Source organism: Cupressus sempervirens, chromosome 3 (assembly GCF_028749045.1).
Source record: "Cupressus sempervirens isolate cs-2001-9-10 chromosome 3, ASM2874904v1, whole genome shotgun sequence".
NCBI lineage: Eukaryota > Viridiplantae > Streptophyta > Pinopsida > Cupressales > Cupressaceae > Cupressus > Cupressus sempervirens.
The window spans coordinates 22,240,869-22,266,204 of record NC_143120.1 but is presented as its reverse complement, the minus strand read 5'-3'; the positions used below and the strand labels follow the sequence as shown (position 1 = coordinate 22,266,204).

Genomic DNA, 25,336 nt, shown 5'->3' with positions numbered 1-25,336 from the left:
CTAAATTTACTTAGCTCAAAGTGAAATTAACCTATTTAATTGCTGGTTCTGATAAAAAATTGCAAAATAAAACAAGGAAAGCCTAGGAGATGCCAAAATTTTCATTTAAAAACGTTTTAGTAATTAAAATATCATTAAAATCAACTCTAGCAAGCCAAAATCGATTTTCAATTTTAATTTACCAATTTCTTTTGAACATTTAAAAATCTCCTAAGCAATATTTCAACCGATTTAATGAGATTTTGCAATTTAATCCACTTTTAATTTTGTAATGCAATTTTAATAAAATAAATCATTTTTTTAACATCCAAAATCAATTTTTCAATTTTTAATTTCATTATCAAAAAAATTTCTTTTTCATCAAAAAATTCAAGATTTTCCAAAACAATCAAATCTATTAAAAAAAAAATCATTTTGAAAATGTCCAAGTCTATACAATTATTTCCAATTTTCAAAATCCGTCTAAGTTCAAGATTTTGCAAATTTATTCTGCCGAATATGGTTCTAACCATTGAAAAAAATGGTCTTTGAAATTTGCTTAGCCTAAGGATAAAATTACAAGTTCCGAAAAATCAAGTTAAGACCGGGTGAAGAAAGAAATCCAACCACATCCCTCCTAGCCCGAAGGTGTCCAAAGTGTAAAATTTTCAAATCAAAAACTTTTGGACAACTCTGAAAAACTTGCTAAGGCAACCAAAAAAATTCCAAAAATTCGCGAAAATTGCCAAGGCTTGCTCGAAAAAGGGGGTCCCCAAAAATTTTGGGCCGATGGTGTGAAGACCTCACAACAGGTACTTGTTGTGCACTTGCGCTGTTCTACATACCCGCATTGTTCTGAGTACCTGCTCTACTTTGAGCTACTTTGGACAACCACATTATTCAATGTGAAGAGATATTCTTCAAGCGAAGTTGTTTGATTCTCTACTTGTATTTGTTTGTCAGGTGTATCAGGAACGAAGAATTCGCCCCACACTCGTACTCCTTCGACACCTTGAGCCGTGCGGGTTCCTTCCCTTCTGTTCAAATTCTCTACTCTTAGCGTATACAAGTTTAGGAACTCCTCCCTTGTCTCTTCTACCAAATTCAATCTTTGGCATGTTTCCTCAAGCAGGTCCTTGACACTCCTCAATCTTCTAGGTGAATGCACTCCCTCTATCTGTGCTCCACCACTTCGGTGCCCGTTGGTGAGCTGCTAAAATTTTTGTCCGTGCTCCGCCTATTGTGTGAGTATTAATACTCCTGTGCTATGCGTATCTCATCCTTGTCTTTTATTTTATTCCTATCCATATTGAGCAAATTCAACATTAATTTATATAACACCTCTTTTGTACCAGGTTCGACTGGCAACAGCGCCAAATGTTTACCATACAGGGTAAATAGATACTTATCGCATTAATAGATTAGAATATAACACAAAACAGATACTTTATTTATATAAGCACATATGCAATTCCAATTGCAATGATGATCCATAAATCCATTCCAACAATGTACATATACTTCCCGAAGGGGTGATTCAACTGTCATGTGACCTTTTGGATACCAACTCAACCCATCGGCTACCATATAGTTTTTACTAACAACAAATTCTTTCTTGAATCCATAGTCTTTGGAATAATGATGGTCTTGACTCTTTACTATTAATCTTCCATATCATAATCAGCGATATGGACATTTTAGGGGGATCCAATAGTTTTGAAAAATATTATTACTTAAAGCACTCTTGAATGATATCCTCCCTCAGATTATAATTGTTATTTTCTGCTAATATTTTAACTATATAACTTTCACATTTCTTAATAACTATTTCTAAATTATATCATTGGAAATGTTATTTCATAATCGACTATTCAATCTTAGTGAGTATGATCATGTTTGTCCTTGATGAAATCATGACCTTAGATGATTGAAAGCATATCTTTAAGAAGCGATATTAACATAATATTAAGAATTGATATATTATTATTATTGATTATTATATCTCCAACAATGTAATATTATATTATTAATATTGAGAATTGATTAATAATTAAAACTAAAATAGTATTGTTGTATTTATTTTAGTTTTATTATTATTCATTATTAAATACTGTCATTATTAGGATTTTTAATGGGGGACATGACACATCCATTTTACTTTTTTTAATGAATCATTTCATCAAGCTCCATTTGTTTCGAAGTCTAATTTCATTCTTGATAATTTAGGTTTGTATAGGCTTTCATTGAATTTTTTAATAATAGTCATTTCCTCCTAGTTTTTGTGTTCTTAAGGTCCTTAACAATTTTGTTTTGTTACATTGTTTTCTAGTCATTTTGTTAGCAAATCTCTTAGCTCCCTATTGCAATTTCTTTATGTGTTGTCGTTAAATTCTATATTCTAGTCGATGGGTAGAATAGTATCCAAGAGGGCGTGTAGCGGTTGAGTCACCCCTTCAGGGAAGTATATGTACATCGTTCGGAAAGGACTTTGGACCATCATCAACATCATTGGAAGTATTGTAATAAGCATATTGCGTATATGAATAAAATATTTGTTCTGTGTTATATCTTGCTATATTACATGCGACAAGTTTCCTTTTACCCTGTACGGTAAACATTTGGCGCCGTTGCTAGTCGAACTTATAACGAAGGAAATGTTATGAAGATTAATGCTGAATTTGTTTAACAAGGATAGGAATAAGATAAAAGAGAAGGATGAAATATGTACAACACAAGAAATTTTAATTTTAGCACAAGCGGAGCGTAGACAGAAGCTTCAGCAGATTGCCGACGAACATCGAGGGGGTGAAGGGGCACAGACGAAGGGAGTGCATTCACCTAGCAGGCCGAGGTGTGCCAAGGAATTGCTAGAAGAGACTTGACAGTGATTGAATTTGGTGGAAGAAACAAGGGAGGAGTTCCTTAACTTGTATACGTTGAGGGTAGAAAGTCCGAACGGAAGGGAAGCAACTCGCACGGCTTGAAGTGCTGAAGGAGCATGAGCGTGGAATGAACTCTTCGTTCTGGATACACCCGACGAATGGATACAAGCAGAGAATCAAACAATTTCGCTTGAGGAAGATTTTCTTTCACTAGGTAACACGGTTATTGGAAGCAAGGCAGTTGTGCAGAACAATGTGGGTGCTCAGAACAACATGGGTACTCAGAATAGCGCGGGAACTCAAAACAACGCAGGTGCTCAAAACAACATGTGTACTCAGAACAGTGTGGGTGCTCAGAATAGCGCGGGTAGAATCAAAAGAAAGTAGCAATGGGAGGACCAAAGGAGAAATTGTTGAAGTTTAAGGGTGACAAAATGACAGATCCGATCAAACACTGCAACACGTGTGAAACAATATGGACAACAAATGGTATAACAGACGAAGATGATTGGGTCCGATAGTTTCCAGCGATTGCGGGGTGTGGCAATTGATTGGTTTGTGGATGTCGACCCTCAGAAATTGACTACATGGGTAGACATCAGAAAGGAGTTCATAGCAAAGTTTCGATTGCTATAGGACAATAACAAAATTCTAGCAGAAATATATAGCACAAAGCAAGGAAAGAAGAAAATGATCCGTGCCTATGCAAGACAACTGAAAGAGTTGGTGAGGAAGATGGAGAGTCAATCGGCTGACGGATTGACAAAATGATGTTTTTTTGAGGGGCTACGGTTGACTCTGAAGAAGAAAATGAAGATTGTACCTCCAGCATCGTATGGAAATGCGTATAATCGGGCGATGGATCTGGAGAGTGAACAGAAAACAAGCAAGAAGAAGCAGAAATTGTCGGATTCAGACGATTCATCGTCCGAGAGTAGCAACAATGATGAAGAATCAAGCAAGAAAGTTCGAGTGTTATAGAAGGATATGCTACGGATGATGAAAGAATTTAAAAATTTGAAAAAGAATCATGATTCAGTGAAGGGAGAATTGTGGTGTACGGATTGTAAAGAGGAAGGCCACACAAAGGGTTCCTGCCAAAAAAAACAATTCTACGATATTTGCCAAGTTGCGGGACATTCCATAAAGGAATGCCGTTTAATATGAAGTCAAAAGGACACTAGCAAGTATTATTGATGTAGGAAGTGTCTGCTAGAACAAACACGAACAACGATGCAACCTCAGGAGGTTATTGCAACAATAATCGACGCAGAAGGGGTGGTAATAATAATAACAATAATAACAATGGAGGCTAGAATCAGATACAGTACGATGTGAGTGGACGATCGATGATCCAATACCATACGTGCGTTGTACCACAAAGGAGACGCCGCAACTGTTATGTAGATGATGTGGTCTGGGAGACAACGAAGATTCGAAATGCCCGAAGCAGGGGGTGAATTTGTTAAGCATCGAAACATGTGATGAAGAAGCACTAGCCATTACGCGTGAGCAAGCTAAGAAGGAAAAGTACCCTGATGTAGAGGAGAAAAAGAAGCAGTTGCAGCAAGCACGAATGGAGTTGGAAAAACAGATGGAAACATGGAAGTTGCAAGTAAAAGACACTATCGATATCTCAAGGAGGAGCCTAGTTGAACAAAACATGATAAGGCAGGTAATGCAAATAGAAGTTCCTATAAAATTAAACGACCTTCTTACAATGCCTTAGTTATGGATGGCGATTTTGAATATGACACCACATTCGAAAGCAATGGAAGAAGTAGGAAAGGACAGTAGTGGAACGACTGCAGCAGACCCGATGCTACTAGCACTCACAACAGGAAGGCATTCAGTAGTAGTCAAAATGGGTATTTTGGAAACTGTACTTATAGACACAATTGTGGACGGAGGGTCGGGTGTGAATGTGTTACCAAAAGATATATGGAAAAAGTTGGGAGAACCTACGTTGTGGCTACCTACATTCCAATTACTCACGGCGGATCAACATGGAATCAAACCATTGGGAACCCTGATGGCATAGCTGATAACTATTGGAATGCAACCATTTTTATTAGACTTTGTGGTCATTCCACTAAAAAGAAGAGGGTATGACGCTATCCTTGGATGGGGTTGATTGGTGCAAACAAAATTGAAACATGATTGGAAACGAAATACCCTATCCATGGAACGCGGAGGCCGAAGATTTATAATCGACTTGCACACACAAATGGTAGGGGAGGAGGCAGCGTCATTAGACTTAGAAGGTGAGAGTGAGAGTGACGATGAAGGAAAGAAGAGAATGGAATCGGAGGAAGGAGTATTGAGATTAGGAGGGTCGAATGATGACGACCTAGACTCGATGAACGGACTACTCCATTGGAAGATGGAGGATTATGAACTCTTTCCGAGTTGTAACATGTTGGGTGTCGAGGAGGGAAAAGAAGGAAACGAGTTTCTGAAGGAGTATAGCGAAATGAAGGAGGGAGAAGCGTAGGTGGATGAGACACCGGTCCATACGTTTAGTGAGGACAAACCTATAAAGTATGAAGAGACTAATGTGAAAACAATGAACTTGGGAGATGAGGCTAATCTAAAAATTATTCTTGTAGGAGATGATTGGAATCCATTTTTGAAGGAATCAGCATTCAAAATATTTATAGAGTACAAGGACATCTTCGCCTAGACATATAAAGACTTAAAGGAGTGCCACTAGAGTTATGTGTCCATCGGATATCGTTGATAGAAGGTGCAATACCCGTATGGAAGCGGTCGTACTAAATGAACAAAAACTATGTTGCACAAGTCACGGAGGAGATCGATCGGATGTTGGAAGGAGGAATTATTTTCAGAGTACAAACAAGTGAATGGGTATCACCGATTGTGATATCTCTAATAAAGGACACCATGCAAATAAGAATATGCGTAAACTTCTGATGCCTAAATGTGGTAACAATAAAAGATCCATTTTCGATACCATTCACGGATAGCATTCTAGAGGAAGTTGTGGGGCATGAGATTTACTCATTCATGGAAGGGTTCTCGAGGTACAATCAGATATCCGTTGCTGAAGAAGACAAATTAAAAACAACATTCATCATAGAAGATGGAGTATACGCCTACAACAGGGTGCCGTTTGGATTGTGCAATACTTTGGCAACATTCCAGAGGATTATCATACACATATTTGATAAAATGTCTGTTGGAAATTTTAAAGCATTTCTAGATGATTGGTCAGTTTTTAGCACAAAGGATAAACACATAACGACGCTCAGAGAATACATGGAGAGGTGCAGACGGGCGAGATTGGTATTGAATCCGAAGAAGTGCAGATTCATGGTACCACAAGGGAAGTTGCTCGAACACAGTTTGCAAAGTAGGGCTAAAGATGGATCCAAACAAGGTTCGTGTAATCTTGGATATGCCACCATCGACAGATGTATCTGAAGTAAAGTCATTCCTCAGACACATTGGATATTACAAGAGATTTATTAAGAACTTTGCGAAGATCTCCTACCTGCTGGAAAAACTCACCTACAAGGGCGAACCTTACAAATGGAAAGTGGAACAAAATGAAGCTTTTGAGGGATTGAAAACGAGGTTGGCCACGACACCAATTCTAGCCTATTCGAACTAGGATAAAGAATTTTATGTTCATGTAGTTGCATCAAATTATGCCATTAGAGCAACACTGGCGTAGACAAGTGACCACGGATTGGACCATCCGATGTATTTTGCAAGTAGATTATTATCTAAGGCAGAGAAAAACTACAATACAACAGAGCGAGAAGCACTGGGGATGGTGTACTCCCTCTATCTGTGCTCCTTCACCACTTCAGTGCCTGTTGGTGAGCTGCTGAAACTTTTGTCTGCGCTCCGCTTGTTGTGAGTATTAATATTTCATGTGTTGTGCGTATCTCATCCTTGTCTTTTATTTTATTCCTATCCTTATTGAGCAAATTCAACATTAATTTTCATAACACCTCTTTTGTACCAAGTTCGACTAGCAACAACACCAAATGTTTATCGTACAGGGTAAACGGATACTTATCGCATCAATAGATTAGAATATAACACAAAACAGATACTTAATTCATATAAGCACATATGCAATTCCAATTGCAATGATGATCCATAAATCCATTCAAACGATATACATATACTTCTTGAAGGGGTGATTCAACCGTCACATGACCTTTTAGATACCAATTCAACCTGTCGGCTACAATATAGTTTTTACTAACAACAAATTCTTTTTTGAATCCATAGTCTTTGGAATAACGATGGTCTTGACTTTTTACTATCAATCTTCCATATCATAATCAGCGATATGGACTTTTTAGGGGGATCCAATAGTTTTGAAAAATATTATTACTCAAAGCACTCTTGAATGATATCCTCAGATTATAATCGTTATTTTCTGCTAATATCTTAACTATTTAACTTTCACATTTCTTAATAACTATTTCTAAATTAGATCATTGAAAATGTTATTTCATAATCGACTATTCAATCTTAGTGAGTATGATCATATCTGTCCTTGATGAAATCATGACCTTAGATGATTGAAAGCATATCTTTAAGAAGCAATATTAACATAATATTAAGAATTGATATATTATTATTGATTATTATATCTTCAACAATGTAATATTATATTATTAATATTGAGAATTGATTAATAATTAAAACTAAAATAGTATTGTTGTATTTATTTTAGTTTTATTATTATTCATTATTAAATACTATCATCATTAGGATTTTTAACGTGGGACATGGCACATCCATTTTACTTTTTTTGACTCATTTCATCAAGCTCCATTGGTTTCGAAGTCTGATTTCATTCTTGATAATTTAGGTTTGTATAGGCTTTCATTGAATTTTTTAATAATAGCCATTTCCTCCTAGTTTTTGTGTTCTTAAGGTCCTTAACAATTTTGTTTTGTTACATTGTTTTCTAGTCATTTTGTTAGCAGATCTCTTAGCTCTCTACTGCAATTTCTTTCTGTACATTTAGGGATGAGCTGATCCACAAGCTAGGTTTCTGAAGTTACCAGAGAAAAGTCCTAATAATCATCCCTGTACATATTGGCCTGGACACAATGTTCTATTACATTTAGACTATGACTAAGAAAATAGTGATACATGTTTTCTCATTCTATTATCAGTACTTACAGGTTTTTGTGGGTACTGTTGTGAGGTGTTCACACCATCGCTCCCAAAAAATTTAGGGACCCCCTTTTTCGGGCAAGCCTTGGCAATTTTTGCAGATTTTGGGAATTTTTTTGGTTGCCTTAGCAAAATCTAGAGTTGTCTAGAGGTTATTGAATTGGTAATTTTACACCTTGGATGCCTTAGCGCTAGGAAGGAATTTGGTTTGTTTTCACCTCGTGCTAAACTTGATTTTTTGGAACATGTAATTTTGTCCTTAGGCCTAGCAGGTTTCATACAGTAACATTTTTTTTTTATGGCTAAAATGATATTTGGCAAGATAAAATTGCAAATTTTGCACTTAGATTTTTGAAAATTTGATATAATTGTATAAGCTTGAGCATTTTCAAAATGAATTTGTTAGAGTTAGTCATTTTGGAAAATCTTGAATTTTTTCGATGAAAAGAATTTTTGATAGTGGAATTGAATTTAGAGTTTGAATTTTGACTATCGAAAAAATTATTTATTTTGTTAAAAAATTGAAATTGTATTGCAAAATTGAAATTGGATTAAATTGCAAAATCTCATTAATTTGGTTGAAATTTTGCTTAGAGTATTTTAAAAATGTTAAAGGAAATTGGTAATTTGGAATTGAAAATTGATTCTGGCTTACTAGATTTGGTTTTAATGATATTTTAATTGTCAAAACTTTGTTAAATGAAAATTTTGATATCTCCTAGGCTTACCTTGTTTCTATTTTGCAATTTTGGATCAAACTAGTAATTAAATGGGCCAATTTCACTGTAGGGCTAAGTAAATTTAATGGTGCATTTAAATTTGGACCATTAATTGAGGGACTAACTTAATTTTGTCGGCCCACTCTGGAGGCAAAATGTTTGATATAAGAGGGGGTTTCCTCATTCATTCTTTCCAACCCCTCTTGCAAGTTGGAGCAATTTTCTTCTAGGGAGCGAATTTCCAGCTAAGGTGATTTTTGGGGTCTGAATTTTCCTTCTTTGGCAGTGATTTTTTCCTCCTTGGTTTGGCGATTTCTACCCTAGGGCAAATTTGAAAGAGCAAATCTGATTTTTGCAAATTGAGCGATTTTTGCCCTAGGTCGAATTTGTGAGGGAAAGCCTGATTTTTGCAACATTGGCAGCAATTTTGATGTCTGATTTTTCCTCCTTGGCAATAATTTCTTCTTCCAGCTATGGCGATTTTATTTGGTGAAGAGGCAAAGCGATTTGGGGTCTGATTTATTTTTGGCAATTTTGGGCGAAATTGGAAAATTGAAATTCTGATTTAGAGCAGATTTTTCTGCCCTATGGCAGTGATTTCCTTCATTTTAGGCGATTTTGGCAAGAAGATCAAAATTCAGTGGCATGAGTAGATTTTGCAAGCAATTCATTTGATAGGGCATCACATTTTGGAGGAGGATTGAAATTTCTGAGAGCTGATCTAAATTTGAATAGGCCCAATTGTTGGTAGAAGGCAGATTTAAGGTAAGATTCGCATTCATCTTTTGAGGTGAAGATTGGTTTTAAAAACGGATTTTATTCCTTGTTCTTGCTTGGTTTGTTTCCTTTATCTTCTTCTTGCACTATTCATCCACCACTTCATCATTTCCATTGATAGGTTGAAGTTGGGAGATATAAGTGTAGATTTCATGATAGGACATTTGGAGAAGCAGAAATAAGCTAGACCACCTAGGATTGAAGTTGAGAGATATAATGTGTAGTTCATCCTAAGGTAACGAAAAGACAGAAATAAGTGGTAGTCCCACCCCTAGGATTGAAGTTTGAAGATTGATGAGTGTAGAGATAAGATTTGGAGAGGCAAAAATAAGCTAGATTTCATCGATAGAAAGAAGTTTGGAAATTGATAAGTGTAGTCCATATCATTTAGAACGAAGGGGCAAAAATAAGTGTTTAAGATGGTGAATGTTAGTGCAAGCAAGAACCCAAAGGGAATGAATACCAAAAAAGACAAGGAAGACATGATACCTAAGACCACCTTCTTGAATAAGTGACACCAATATTGGCATGGTGAACATGGTGCAATTGAAAGATAGATTGAAGGAAGGATGATCCTCAATGATGAAGATCTACAAGAGCGGAATTGTACACACGGCGGCTTTCCCTCCTACCTTGCCTTGTCTGGAATTGGTAATGGAGTGTGCATCCCAGTTTGATATTTTGACCAAGTTCATCATTTTTGATGAAGGGAAGAGAGTGTTGGCTAACATTAGCGTGTTGGCTAACATTAGCGGACAAGTGTTTGAAAAAGTATTCAATATTCCCCAACATAGAGGCATGATGGTGGTAACCATGGATCAAACAACCAAGTTATTTCGGGGTAACTAAGAGGCCTACTTCATTCATCTAAAGCAGAATTGGTTACATGAAGGCAAGATGGGAGTTACCAAGTCGTAAAGGCTTACCAAGTCAAATTTCAAATTAGAGTATGGCGACCTTATTGTGCTTCTCAGCCAGATCATGAGTGTGGCTCAAGGTATGCAATTTGAGAATTGGATGTACTATTTTATTAATGAAATTGAAAACAAAAAGAGAAAATTTAGAGTTGCAACTTAGGACAGTGCAAAATCAAAAGCAATTCTACATGGGTCGGAGCAATGTTCTATCTGATTGCAAGACTATATGAAAATCTTGGACTTAAGGCCTTAGGAGTGATTGGCAATGGGTCAGAGCAATGTTTGTTGCATGAGTGCTATCCACAGCTTCATTTGCACAACACCAAAAGATTATAAGATGTTTTATGATGCCTTTGCCATGAAGATGGTAAGGATATTACAAGGGACACCTACTAGGAGGCTCTCATTGGAAGCGGAAAAAAAAGTTAAGAAGTATGGGAGTTGGTTTATCCAATTTTCGCAATTCACATATATTAGAGTAGTAGGGAGTACAGTTTGTCCCAAGAGACTTCCAAGGTACCCACTCAATGAGATAGTTTTGATGGAGTTGGCTAGGCAACTTGAGCATTATGACAAGATGATGAAACTTAAACGTAAGGCAGGGATTACCTTCTTATTTGGAATGGGCAATGATACTTGCCCCAATCCTATTGCCTTTGCAACCGCAAAGGAGTTAGAATGGTATCATCTAGGATGGTATAGAGCAAGACAAGGATTCAATCCTAATGGCCTTATCAAGGCATTTCACGAAAACACATTCAAACATATTTCTACTATAGAAGATTTTTGGACCAATGCATAGGATGACTTTCATGTGAGGAAGATAGCTTTCTCAAGATTGTCAGTGCACATGATGAAGGCAATCAAATGGAGAGGCCTTGATATTCCCGATCAACTAGAAGATGATGAAAATGTGCTAAGAGAGGATTGTGATACAGTGGATGGAACAAAATTGGGTCCAGTGGATTGGGATGATCATCAGGATCCTTCCTTAGAAGCAGTTACAAGGACAGGTGATCTACACACGGAGTCATGGTACAATGAGAAGTTAAGGCAATTACAAAGTCGAAGGGTACACCTTACTTATGAGAAGATGAAACCAGAGGAAGAAGGTCCAACGGAATCTGTTAGACAGAAAGGTGGAGGCAGTAACCAGCAGCAAAAAACAGTTAACAGCAAGAAGAGAAATTTGGAGGTTGAGAAAAGTAAAGAACATTAGGAGCCTCCAACAATGAGATGAAATGCAACACCGTCAAGGGAGAGCATAATTGAGGCTAGAAGCCAAGGAGATAATACAAGTGGATGAGGGGTCGCAGTAGAGGTGAGCTCTGATTCAGAATCAAGTTGTTACAACAACAGTACCGAATACTCTCCTCTCTCGGAGAACTAACATGAAGATGATGTGACAATCACTAGTGAAAAAGAGGATAGGCCAGTTGATATTAAAGAAATAAGCCAGGCGCCCGAGGTTGTTGGTGGTGCTTTGCTAGTCGAACCGAATCCCGATTTGGGGAGATGCACGGTATTGCTATGGTTAAGGGAAATGCTTATGCCAAGAGGCGAGGTCGTGACTGTCTGAACAATTGAAGATATTCAAGGGTTAGTGGAAAAGGAAGATAGTGAGAAATAGAAACAAACTGCAAAAATGGTGGCAAAGGTAATCAGGAGTGATGATGAGGGTCACCGAAAAGTTTAGATTGCTATACCAAAGGTTAGCAAGGCAATGGATGAGATTGTAGCCCAAGAGTATGAGATAGTAGAGCATAACTTGGGAAGAATCACAAATGACATGAAATGTGAGGAGATCCAGGAAGGCGTGGTTTCAATTAGAGAAAGATTGAGGAAGGCAAACGAGAGGATTGTAAAGTTGGAGGCCGAAAACAAGTATTGGAGAGAGTGTCTGCCTATTGAAAATTTGCATCAAGCAACCCCTTCCACAAGACAATGGGAGCAACATAGAAGAGATATCGGCTTAGTTGCTCAAAATCAAAGATTGGATCAATGATATAATTCAAGATGGGGCGAAATTTTTTGCCTTCCTTTATCTCGACATTTAGGTCATTGGTGGCTATTAGAGACAAATTCAGAACATTTGAAGGGGAGTGGAAGGATTTCCTTCCAGTCAAGGACTTAGCCATTCCCAAGCTACGAGCATTTATTGGGCTACTAGAGAGATGTGGAGAGAACCAAGTTGGTGGATGAAGAAGGAATGAGTACGGTGGAGTCTTGGTATGTTGCCTTTATCATCAGATTGAGGATACTTGAAGAGATACGGAATGAGATTGCACAGCATAGCCCAGGCATTGACGCCTCCATTTCAACCATGTTGGGCGATGTTGGGGTTGCACTTGATTTTGAAGATATCAAAGAGGAGAATGTCAATGAGACAAAATTTAGATCAAGATTGGATGAGTTGGGCAAGGTTGTCATCAAGAAGAAACATTTGGGCACCCTTGCCTCCCTCAATGCCTTTATCGGATATGCGAAAGAGTATGAGAAGGATCATGAGAAGACACTTCAAGCAGCGAATAACATGATGAATTTAGCTGAGCTCAAGATGAAGCACACGCCTTGCTCTCCCATGAAGGAAGTCAACGACAGGCTAGCCAAGTTCATTGCCTTGGCTAAGAAGATGAAAGAAAAGGGTAGAATTATATTAGAAGGTTATTTGATGTAAGCCGAAGTGGCAAATTCTCCTTTCTTCTTGAGTACGATAGGTGTCTGATTCTAATTGGCTACCATTTTAGTGCCTTCTCATTGGTTGCCACTTTTTTTTTTTTTCATTGGTCCATTGATGAGGTGGCGTCTTCTCATTAACTGATGGGGTGGCAACCCTAATTAGGGTTTCTAGGATCTAATATGGATTGTTGATTTTGCCTTTTAATATCTACCGTTGGTTGTAATTTTGGTCCCTATATAAGGCCATTTGCTCTCATTTGTAAAGGGTTGAAGAATATTGTTGCTTAAGATAATACCAAAATTGCTTATTTATCATTGTTGTGTCTTGCATAGTGATTAAAAACACTTGGTGTTATTGCATGGTTTCTACTCCCAAGGGTTGAAGAAAATTGTTGCTTAAGATAATACCAAAATTGCTTCTCTTATCATTGTTGTGACTTGCATGGTGATTAGGGACACTTGGTGTTAGTGCATGGTTTCTACTTCCAATAGTTAGAGTTAAATTTCATTGAAGTAGTTAAAGTAGATTTTATTTCAAGAAGTTATTAAGAGTAAGAGTAGATGGATAGTTGTATGGTTATATTAGTGGATGTTTGATAGGGATCTATAAACTAATGCTAGGAAGCCTTGCGTGGTAATCTAGTCTTTTTTCCCTTGAATCATTACATCTATGGAGGTAGAGCCGCTAGTAAGCTTTCATCAGATTTGATCCCCGTCCATTTGCTAATCTTTCCATTCATAGGAGTAGAAGTAAAGCAGCGAGTAGTGTAGTAACTGGAATTCATTTTAGAAGAAAGTTAGAAAGGAGAAGCATCATTGGCAGACATACCCTCCATCATCACCAGCAACATCATTTGGCGCTGATATGCATTGCAAAGCTAGATTTCATCACCATCACAGCAAAAGTCCAAATTATCTTCAAATGAATAATGTAAGCCCGCCTACATGATTAACCAGCAAATCACATTAATATAACTGAGTTAGTATCCACCAGTGTAAAGAACTTTGGAGTTTTTCTCATGTTATTCATGAGTATTTACTTTTCAAGAGAGGGTTGAGTGTTTGGTATTCTATATCAAGCATTCAATTCCTATATGTTATGTAGTGGTATAAAACTGACATCAATAGGTACTTATTGACATTTGATTATGAGTGCTCCTTTCTTTTGTCAGTGTTGTTTCTGACTTTCTTGTGAGTGCTCCTTTCTTTGTCAGCGCTCGTTCTTTTTGAGATGGCCTCTTAGGCTGGGGTCCCATGGATGCCAACTTCTTTAAAAATAGAGCTGCACCTGCTGAGATTTTTAAGGAAAATTGTAAGATGATTGTCCCTATGATTTTTGTAATGTGCTTCACCTTAGATGTTTCAGCTCCTAAATTGAAGGAAAAAATTCTAATTTTTATTTTTTAGTAAAGATTTTTGTAGTTTTCGTGAGAATAAAGTGTGCCATTTTTTGACAAGTGGCTGAAATTTTTCTTAAGCCGGTGGGGCAATTTCTAGCCCCACCCCATTTTCATCTGCTCAAATTTAGAGGCCAAAAAAAGTGGGGCTCCTATTTTGAAGGAAAAGATTCAAACTAATCATGTAGCCGTCCAATAGATCTATAGCCCCACCTCATGGGACCCTTGCTTTGTATGGTTCTAGCGTAACTGATTGAGTTTAGTTTTCCTAGTATATTTCTAGCTTCTAAATTGTATTGAGTGAGGAGACTGAGGGCCTGTTTGGCAGCAGGAATTAGATTGGAATAGGCATCTACAAATTCCAAAAATCTCAAATCCTTCGTTTGGGTGTGCCAAATCGGAATTGAGAATTCACGTATTCCAATTTTGGCCCAAAAACAAGCATTTTCCATTCCACCTAAATAGGTGAAATTGGAATGTGTTCCTATTCTAGTTCTGACTTTTTCAGATTTGATGTAAATTTGCAATCCGTTGATAGGATTTGGCGGAGAAACAAAGGTGAGGATTAAATATGCTCTACGGTTTCAACTGGAATTTGCCCAACATTTATTTGAGAGGTGAAAATAATGTTGACCATGGTCGTTGTCCCAGCTGAAACGTGCATTCCTCTTGCTATATCAATGTCCTCCGTGCATAAGTGCACCCATGACAGTAGAGGCCCCAGTGGATCCATTCTCAAACTCTCCTTCACAACCGCTTGCATGTATGGAGATTGGCGGTTCAAGTTACAAGCGACATGATAATGACACAGGCTCACCAATGCGGGCTTGCACAGTAATCGGATATCCTGCGGACCCAAATCATCGTCCAGATCTCATATTTGACACAAGGCAACAATAGACACTCATATTAGCAATCAAACCCTTCATCACCATTGGTCTTCCAAATTCGGCACACATCGCAATTGTGATCTCTTCCATAGAAATTTGGCAGCCTGGACAGGTTAGATCTACTCCAAATTGGAGCTTGGTCCATCATTTTCTAATCTTTGACCATTGAGCACGTGCTGATCACACATTTTCTGTGTGGAGAGAACAAACTTGCCTATAATAAGATGGTGTATTCCTAGAACTGCAATAATGTCGTTGTCGTCAAGCTTATCTTGCGAGATCTGAGTCGGCTGTCTCTAGGCATAGGATTTTGTCGATGTTGGTTGATGATATTTTAAACAAAAGCCCTAACTTAAGGTACGAGTCGAATGCAGGTGCATGCCCACATAATCAAATGGCTATTTCAATTCAATTCTAATTTTGTAGAATCAAACAGAGAAAACACATATTCCCAGTCAATCTCTGGCTGTACCAAACAGAAAATAGGAATACGTATCCCCATTTTCTATTTCAGAATAATGAATCCAGAATAACAATTCCTATTCCCGTATTCATATTCCCACAGCCAAACAGGCCCTGAAAGAAGTGCCAAATAGAAATACAGTAGGCATAGCTGACCTGCTTTACAACATAGTATTAAAAATCAAGTGGAATCCTTCTGTCTTCTGTTAATCTTGACTGAGAAATTTATGGAAAATATGTTACAAGCATTTTTATCTTCTGTGAAAAGCTGACAATGTGTTTTAGACAACGGTGATTTAAAATAATGTGAGTTGGTCTTACTTTTAAATAACAGAACATTGAAAAAGGAATTTTATAAGATTTTGATTCTGTTAATGTTTGACGCAACTTGCAAGTGCAGTTCAAGAAAGTCTTTATTATGCTAGCAATTTATGTGTGAATTTCAAGTTTTCCCTTGTGAGAATGGTCTATGAAATCAATGCTGCAGGAGTCTCCTAAAGATGAGGAAGGAATTTTGAGATCTGTTGAAAAGGTACATGAAATGATAGACAATGAGATAGAAACTGGCATCAGTCCCAAGAACATTTTCGTCTGTGGCTTTAGCCAGGGGGGTAAATATTTGGACTATAACTTGTGGTTTGGTGTAATGTTAAGTGAAAGCTCTGAAATACATGATGTAGTAAATTACTGAACACTTCTGTTGTTTATTGCATTTTGCAGGTGCTTTAACTTTAGCAAGTGCGATGTTGTACCCAAAAGCTCTTGGAGGAGCCGCAGTGTTTAGTGGTTGGGTGCCATTTAATTCATCGTTTATTGAAAAGATCTCCCCTGAAGCAAAACAGGTATTCAAAGTTCTGAACTTGAGAGTGCTAGAACTTAATATCTTTATATATATGTAAAACCAAAGCATCTGGAATTTATATTGAAATTTCAGTTTCATGGATAATAGTAAAAGCTATTAGTTTTTTTGTCCTTTTCAGTCAGATTCTAACAATAATTGTAATGTCCCTTACTGATTTCTCAATATTTTGCCTCAAGAAATTTGAAACACAGTTTGCTTGTAGAGATGTTTATCAATGTTATGTATTCAATTCTAGATACAATTCAAAAGTTCAGATTCAAACATGCCACTTTGAAAATTATGAAATAACAGAAAGGTGAAGACTCGGATGTATTGCAAACTCCACTAATTTTCTGATGTTATTACCGCTCAGAGACATACAGAAATGTATGAGCAAATCAGATGATGTAATGTTCTGTTTACAGATGAGTTGCCCGAATAGCTTTAAACTCTTCCTATAAGAAGAATGGTGTACAGTACAATCAAATATCCTATATGTGCGGAGGAAAATGACACTGTGCAAATGGCAAAACTGGCCATACGGTGGCAGAATGATGGTTGTATGGTGGGTTGGGAGTGCATGTCAAACCTACCATACGATATTAGTGGTCTGTACAAGACTTCCTTGGCTGTACAGTGAAGACAATGTGGTGTATGGGGAGGTTGGATGTGAAGGGCATACAGTGTGTGAGTATGTGCTGTCGTACGATACAAACACAAAGAGTACCCAAGTTGACCATATGGAAGAGATGGACAACAATGTAAGGTTTGCAATAAATGGCATACAGTGTTGTAACTAGACTGTATGGTGCTTACTTTCTCAATGCAAGTAATATGAACTAGATTTGGAAATTTACTGCTTCAAAGAGATCTCTTTGAGATCATGTGGATATTCACGTGTAAAAGATAATTGTCTCAAACTGATCGCTATCCCTGCTTCTTTATCCTTATGCTCATGCATTATCCTCTTCATGTGGTTTCTATCTAATGCTTGATGCACATGCATTCTCGGCCTTGTAATGGGTGGATAAACACCACCTTCACATACTAATTAGTAAATTGCAATGTTTTGGATTGACTCTTTCTCACTCTGAGTTTTACTAGTTATTTTGTCCTTATTCACTTCAAACAACTTTTTCATTTCAATCAACTGTTTTTTCATGTCTCACCCAGTAGATGGTGTGTAACCTCACTACAACTCGGAGGTGTCTAGCCAACCATCGAAACACTAAATCTTACCGAGGGACAGTTTTTTTAAACTCTCCTTGGTAAAATTTAGTATTCTGGTGGCTGGATAAATGCTGGCCTACAACTCCCTTGCTAATTAGTTTTACAAATATGACATAACCAATATCTGCTGCTTCCTAAACTTTTTCTTGTATTGATGGTCAAATCGGTAGCAAATTGAAATGTTCTTGGAGGTTGAAAGGGCCTTCTGCATATTTTTGAAGCGAGGGTGCAGTGCATGCAAAATTGTCTTGTGGTGTTCCTAAACGGCCCATGTTTAGATTTTCTGAATGAGAAGAAAGGTCTATTCTGTTGGCTTCATTCCTTCATTGCCCTCATTCAAATTGTCATCACTATTGCCAGTGCTCCTTTTCCGGTGTTCTGAAATTGAAACATGTACATGTTTAAAATGAAAGCTAATTACAACTCCTCTAACAAGTTATAACACTTTTTAAGGAAAACTGACATACCTTGACACCATTATATACACTTTGAACTTTCCTCATTATTAAAGCTTCTTCTCAAGCGGCCCGGGCTTCAAGTTTTCATGATGAGAAGAAAGGTGTATTCTGTTTACTTCATTTTCTTCATCGTCCTCATTCAAATTGTCGTCACTATTGCCTGTGCTCATTTTGTGGTGTTTTGAAACCAAAACTTCTAAAAGTTTAAAACTAAAACTAATTGCATGCCCTCTCTAACAAGATAAAGCACTTACAGAAAAAGAGCAAAATGACATACCTTGATTGTTGCATAAGCTTTGAACTTTCCTCACTATTAAGCTTCTACTTAAGCAGCCAGGATTCAAGTTTTCAGCTATCATCAGGCGTAAAGTTTAGGGCTATGTTTTGTAATTGTGTCACACAAGGAGGTGCCCCCACCCCTAAAAATAACCTTCCTATAACTGATAACATTAAACAACAATAGTGTAGTGACTCAGCAGCATTGCGACAATCAATGTTTACTTTTATTTCATTCTTATTGTTATTTTAGGGTTTATAAGAGGCATGAGGGTTTGTAGAATTCCCATAATCCTTTACAACTCAACCAAAAATATTGAATAGTAATTTTTTTTGAATGATGCAGTGTTTTTGCTTGGGACAGTTGGGGGATGTCTCAGATGGCCCTAGGATGGTCAAGGGGTATCTGAGATGTCCCCGACCATATGGGGTATGGCCAGGGGTCTGCTTTATGTTCCTGATTTCAAGGACACGTCCTAGGACATTTTTAAGATATGGTAGATGAAGGGGGGACAAGAGGGCATCCCCTAGTGTTCTGCCATCCCTGAAATACGTCAAGAGATGGATTGAGGGTTTGAGGGGTGAGGACGTCTCCATGTAACACAATTATTTCTAGATTATCATGCACGGTGTTCTTCACTTTGAAATCTATACAAGGAGGTGTTTGTAATTGTCCTTGAATCTAATAGATTTTTTTGTATTGTATTTTGGTTCATGGCAACATGTAGGACTAAACTCCAAATACCATGTGGAATTGTGCTGCTTAGCACAAGTGTTGCATGGAAGTGTGCTTGAACTGCATGGTACATGTTGAATAGAGATGGGCTCATAATATGCACGAATTAATGACACTGAAGCTGTGTGTGCAGTTGTGTTCAGATCAATTGCTTAATTGTGTACAGTATTCATGGAATTCGCTAGTTCTCTCATAGATTATTCTACCCTCTACACGTGGAAAGCCAATAGATGGAGTTGCAGAATTGAGAATTGCCAAGAATGTTGCAAATCTTTCTAAAGGGCAAAAAAAAAACCAATGGGCATCACATGGATATAACAGAGTACATTATACAAGAACTACTCAGAACTAGTATAGATTGTAAAGTTGAATTCTGTAAAGCATTCAGAGGAAATGTTACATGCCACAACCAAGTACCATCTTCTGCTATTTGAAGCCACCATCTACTAAATCTTATTGACACTCCCACTCTACAAGTATTATCTTCTACTGTTTGGAGCCGCTATCTACTCAATCTTATTACCACTCCAACATTACAAGTTATTCCAGCACCACCCAACAAATGCTGATAACTGTTTAATGTTTTCATCAGAAGTTGGTATTTGTTCAGTATAGCTATAGTTGGGTTTTTGTTAGACATATGAGTATACATTAACAAAATGGTTTTGATTTTGTTAAATATTCATTTCCTTGATTTTGGTTAAATAATAAATATACATATATAATTTTGTATCCTTGACTGTCTATTTATGGAAAAGATAGAGAATATGTCAGAATATTCATGTACAAAGGGAAGCAATGTTTGTGTCGTCGGTAGAAATTGTGTATCGGCCGACGGGTTCCTTCGGGAAAGTTCTTTGTATCGGCCGACGGGTTCCTTCGGGAAAGTTCTTGTTATGTAGCCGACGGTGAACAGTTTGTAACGGGTATAATGTACTTAGCCGACGGATACCTTCGGGAAGGTTCGTCGGAAAGTATTTATAACCCCTTCGGGAAGCATTGTAATCATCTTATCATTATCATATCATAGGAAGAAAAGCATAATGTACTGTTGGCATATGCGATAATAAGAAGAGTTCTGCTGGTTGCTGTTCATGTTCGTATTCTTTGTCTGTGTGCGTTGCTTAATTAATCCATACGGTAAACATTTGGCGCCGTTGCCCGATGGATCTGGTACGCAGGCAGGCGGAGATGAATTAAATGCCGAATCAGTTGAACAAAGACAAGAGTAAGCTAAAGGAAAAAGATGACATACGCGTTGCGCAGGAAAATTTAATTTTGGCTCAGCAGATAGAGCGTCGAAGGAGGTTTCAGAAGATTTCCGACGGAAGCAAGAGTGCGGAAGGATTGTTGAAAGAGACTCGACAACGGCTTGATTTGGTGGAAGAAGCGAGGGAGGACTTTCTGAACCTGCATACGCCACGGGAAGAGAATCCTGACGGAAGCAGATCGACTCGCACGGCTCGGAGTGCAGAAGGAGCACGACCGTGGAGTGACCTCTTCGTCCGAGATATACTTCCGGAACGGACAGCTACGATTGACAAACCCTCTTCTTCACCAAACAACGCGGAAGCAGAAAACAGCGCGGGTGTTGAAAACAGCGCGGAAGCAGAAAACAGCGCGGGTGTGCAAAACAGCGCGGGTGTACAGAACAGCGCGGGTGTTCAGAACAGCGCGGGAGTGAAAAACAGCGCAGGTACACAACAAAACCCTCGACATACAGTAATAATGGCAGGTCCGAAGGAAAAATTGCCTAAATTTGATGGTGATGAAGCAGCTGATCCCATTCGGCATTGTAAAACATGTGAAACAATCTGGAGGGCGAATGGCATAACAGATACAAACGAATGGATCCGACAATTTCTCGCAACCCTACACGGTGTTGCTATTGATTGGTTTACTGATGCCGATCCACAGAAATTGAATAGTTGGGATAACATTAAGGAGTTCATCGCAGAATTTCAACTTTTGCGGGATGACAACGAAATTGTCGCAGAGATATTCAATACCAAGCAAAAGAAGAATGAAATTGTACGGGTCTTCGCCAGGCGGTTGAAGGACTTAATCAGTAAGATGGAGAATAAACCAGCTGACGGGTTACAGAAACGATGGTTCATTGAAGGCCTTCACCCGAAGCTGCGGAAAAAGATGAAGATCGTGCCGCCATCCACATACAATGAAGCTTACAACCGAGCAATGAACCTCGAAAGTGATCAGAAGACAAAGAAGCAGAAGAAGACCAGCTCGTCCGATTCAGATGACGATGCATCCTCCGGAAATGATAGCAGCGATGACGAAGGAAGCAACAAGAAGGTTCGTGCCCTTCAGAAAGACATGCTTTGGATGATGAAGGAATTCAAGAACATGAACAAGGAACCTAAGGGCAATGACTTATGGTGTACGGAATGTAAGAAAGAAGGCCATACGAAGGGATCTTGCCCAAAAGAGCAATTTTGCGAGATCTGCCAGATTATGGGACACTCAATAAAGGACTGCCCTTTCAATTTGAAAACAAGAACACCACAGCAAGTGTTCCTGACACAGGAGGCCTCTCCGTCCAGAGGGAATGGGAACACCAGTACGGAAGGTGCCACATCAGGCGGATATAGAAACAACCGGCGCGGTCCAAACAACAACAGCACTAACAACAATGGTGGCAACAACAACAATGGAGGAAGGAGTCGCATTCAGTACGATGCAAATGGTCGGCCAATTGTTCAATGCCGCGCATGCAATCTGTGGGGTCACTTCGCCCGCGACTGCACAACAACAAATACACCGAAGTTACTATGCCGCTGGTGTGGACCTGGTGATCATGATGATACCAAGTGCCCAAAGTCCGGAGTAAATTTGATTACTGTAGGAACAGACGAGGAAGAAGTTCTGGCCATCACTCGGAAGCAAGCGAAGCTATATCTTGACCCAGCACAAGAAAAGAGGAGACTGGAGGCAGCAAGGGCAGAAATCCAGAAAGCAACACAGGCAGAAACAACACACCTGAAGGACACGCCAAGTACTTCCGTACGGAATTGTGCAGAACAGAACATTGTACGGAAACTATTGCACACGGAGATACCTGTCAAGATAAATGATCTATTGCTCACGATGCCTCAACTCCGTACGGCCCTCGCAAATATAGTTCCGAGTGTTAAGCAACCTGTAGAGCAAGCCAATGACAAACAGGTGGGTACCACTGCAGAAGATCCGATGTTGTTGACCCTTTCATCTGGACGCTATCCAGCGGTTGTGGAAATGGGCCTTCTCGGGACGGTGCTAACAGACACGATCATCGACGGAGGATCCGGTGTCAATGTGTTACTAGAGGAAACTTGGATAAAGTTAGGACGACCGACATTATGGCCACCTACCTTCCAGCTGTTAACAGCCGATCAACACGGAATCAAGCCCTTGGGCATACTCACAGCGCAACCAGTGACAATCGGAACACAACCATTCCTATTGGACTTCGTTGTGATTCCTCTCAAGCGGAAGGGGTACGACGCCATTTTGGGTCGGGGATGGCTGATACAAGCAAAAGCAAAGCACGATTGGAAGAAAAATACTTTATCATTGGAAAGCAAAGGCCGAAAGTATGTCATTGATTTGCACACTCAGATGGTCGGGGAAGAAGGCCCTTCGTCAGATTCCGAGGGGGAAGAGGATGAAAAAGGGCAAAGTATGGAACCAGATCAGGAGGGAGTTTTACGGCTGGAAGGAGACGACGATTTGGATTCAGTAAATGGTCTGTACCATTGGCAGATAGAGGATTATGAATTGTTTCCAACCTGCAATGTACTAACAATAGAAGAAAACAAGATCAATGCCTTCCCAAAAGAATTTACTGAAATAAAGGAAGGAGATGCGTCACTCGATGTGACCCCGGCACATCAGTTCCCTGAAGGAGAACCCATCAAGTATAATGAAGTCGCGTTGCAGACCATGAATTTGGGAGATGAAGCTGAACCACGGACCATATTAGTAGGGGACAATTGGGACCCAGTACTAAAAGCAGCGGCCTTCAAAATATTTTTAGAATATAAGGATGTCTTTGCATGGACATACAAGGACCTGAAGGGCGTACCACCCGAATTATGTGTGCACCGCATTCCATTGATCGAAGGAGCAATACCCGTACGGAAAAGGCCCTATAGAATGAACAAAAATTATGCGGCCCAGGTTACGGAAGAAATCAATCGGATGTTAGAAGCTGGAATTATTTTCAAAGTACAAACCAGTGAATGGGTCTCTCCGATCGTGATCTCCCTACAGAAGGACTCCATTCAGATACGCATGTGTTGATTTCCGATGTCTCAATGCGGTCACCATCAAGGATCCATTCCCGATCCCATTCACGGATAGCATTCTGGAGTAGGTAGCAGGACACGAGATCTACTCATTTATGGATGGTTTTTTCGGCTACAATCAAATATCAATCGCAGAAGAGGATAAACTGAAGACGACATTTTTCGTAGAAGATGGAGTCTATGCCTGCAATCGGATGCCGTTCGGCCTATGCAATGCGCCTGCTACATTTCAGCGGATCATACTACACATTTTTAACAAGATGTCCGTCGGAAACTTTGAGGCGTTCTTGGATGACTGGTCCGTATTCAGTACGGAGGACAAACATCTGGCAGCCCTAGGCGAATGTATGGAAAGGTGCCGTCGTGCACGTTTGGCCCTGAATCCGAAAAAGTGCCGATTTATGGTCCCGCACGGAAGGTTACTCGGACACATCGTCTGTAAGGAGGGCCTAAAGACAGATCCGGACAAAGTACGGGTCATATTAGAGATGCAACCGTCCACCAATGTGACAGAGGTAAAATCTTTCCTTGGACATATAGGGTATTACAGACGGTTCATCAAAAATTTTGCCAAAATAGCATATCCATTGGATAGATTAACTTGCAAGACAGCATCGTTCCGATGGGACAAGGAGCAGGATGAAGCCTTTGAGGGACTTAAGGTACGGCTGGCTACAACACCTATCTTAATATATCCAGATTGGAAGAAGGAGTTTCACGTGCATGTAGATGCATCGAACTATGCAATTGGAGCAACCCTCGCACAGACGGGAAGCCATGGCTTGGATCATCCGATCTATTTCGCCAATCGGTTGCTATCAAAAGCTGAACAAAATTATAGCACCACCGAACGGGAAGCCTTGGGGATGGTCTATGCTGTACAGAAATTCCGACATTACTTGCTGGCCACTCCATTTGTGTTCTATGTAGATCATCAGGCCCTATTGTATATGATCAACAAACCAGTCATTCAAGGCCGAATCAGCCGATGGCTACTTCTGTTGCAAGAGTTTACTTTCAAAATCATTGTCCGACCCAGAAGAAAACATGTAAGCGCAGATCATTTATCACGTCTCAGAACAGGGGAACCGACAGACGGTGTAAATGATGACTTCCCTGACGCACAGCTATTTCAGATCGCTGCACTCCCAGAATGGTATACAAGCATCGGCGAATACTTGTCCACAGGCCAGTTTCCAAATACCATGCCACCTAATGAAAAATGAAAGTTGGTGATCCGAAGTGGAACATTTCAGCTGATTAATGGATTGTTGTATAAAATGGGACCCGATCAGATCCTGAGGCGTTGTGTTCTGAAGGAGGAGATTGCACGGATACTGTAGGAAGCGCACGAAGGACCGGCAGGAGGACACATGGGGCCGGACACAACTGCACGAAAAATACTTTTAGCAGGATTATGGTGGCCAACAGTATACAATGACGCCAGGGAATGGGTTGTCGCATGCGATACATGCCAGTGAGCTGGAAAACCCTTGAAACGAGATTTCATGCCTTTGAATCCTTCTCATGCTCAGGAACTTTTTGAACGATGGGGTTTGGACTTTATAGGACCCCTGAAGACCAGCCGAACCAGAAGATGCCATTACATTGTGGTTGCCACGG

General features: G+C 39.2%; 1 protein-coding gene across 2 annotated transcripts in view; it reads left to right on the top strand.

Moving 5' to 3' along the window:
- The window catches only part of LOC149564559 (putative carboxylesterase Os04g0669500), a 95,052-nt gene that overhangs the window by 62,432 nt on the left and 7,284 nt on the right, over positions 1-25,336 (top strand). For both annotated transcript variants that reach the window (XR_016361855.1, XM_089818113.1), the window contains exons 3-4: positions 16,356-16,479; positions 16,589-16,710. Coding sequence is in view for 1 of the 2 variants with exons in the window: in XM_089818113.1 (XP_089674239.1) it covers positions 16,356-16,479; positions 16,589-16,710 (246 nt within the window). In the remaining variant the exon portion in view is untranslated. The remainder of the gene's footprint in view (positions 1-16,355; positions 16,480-16,588; positions 16,711-25,336) is intronic.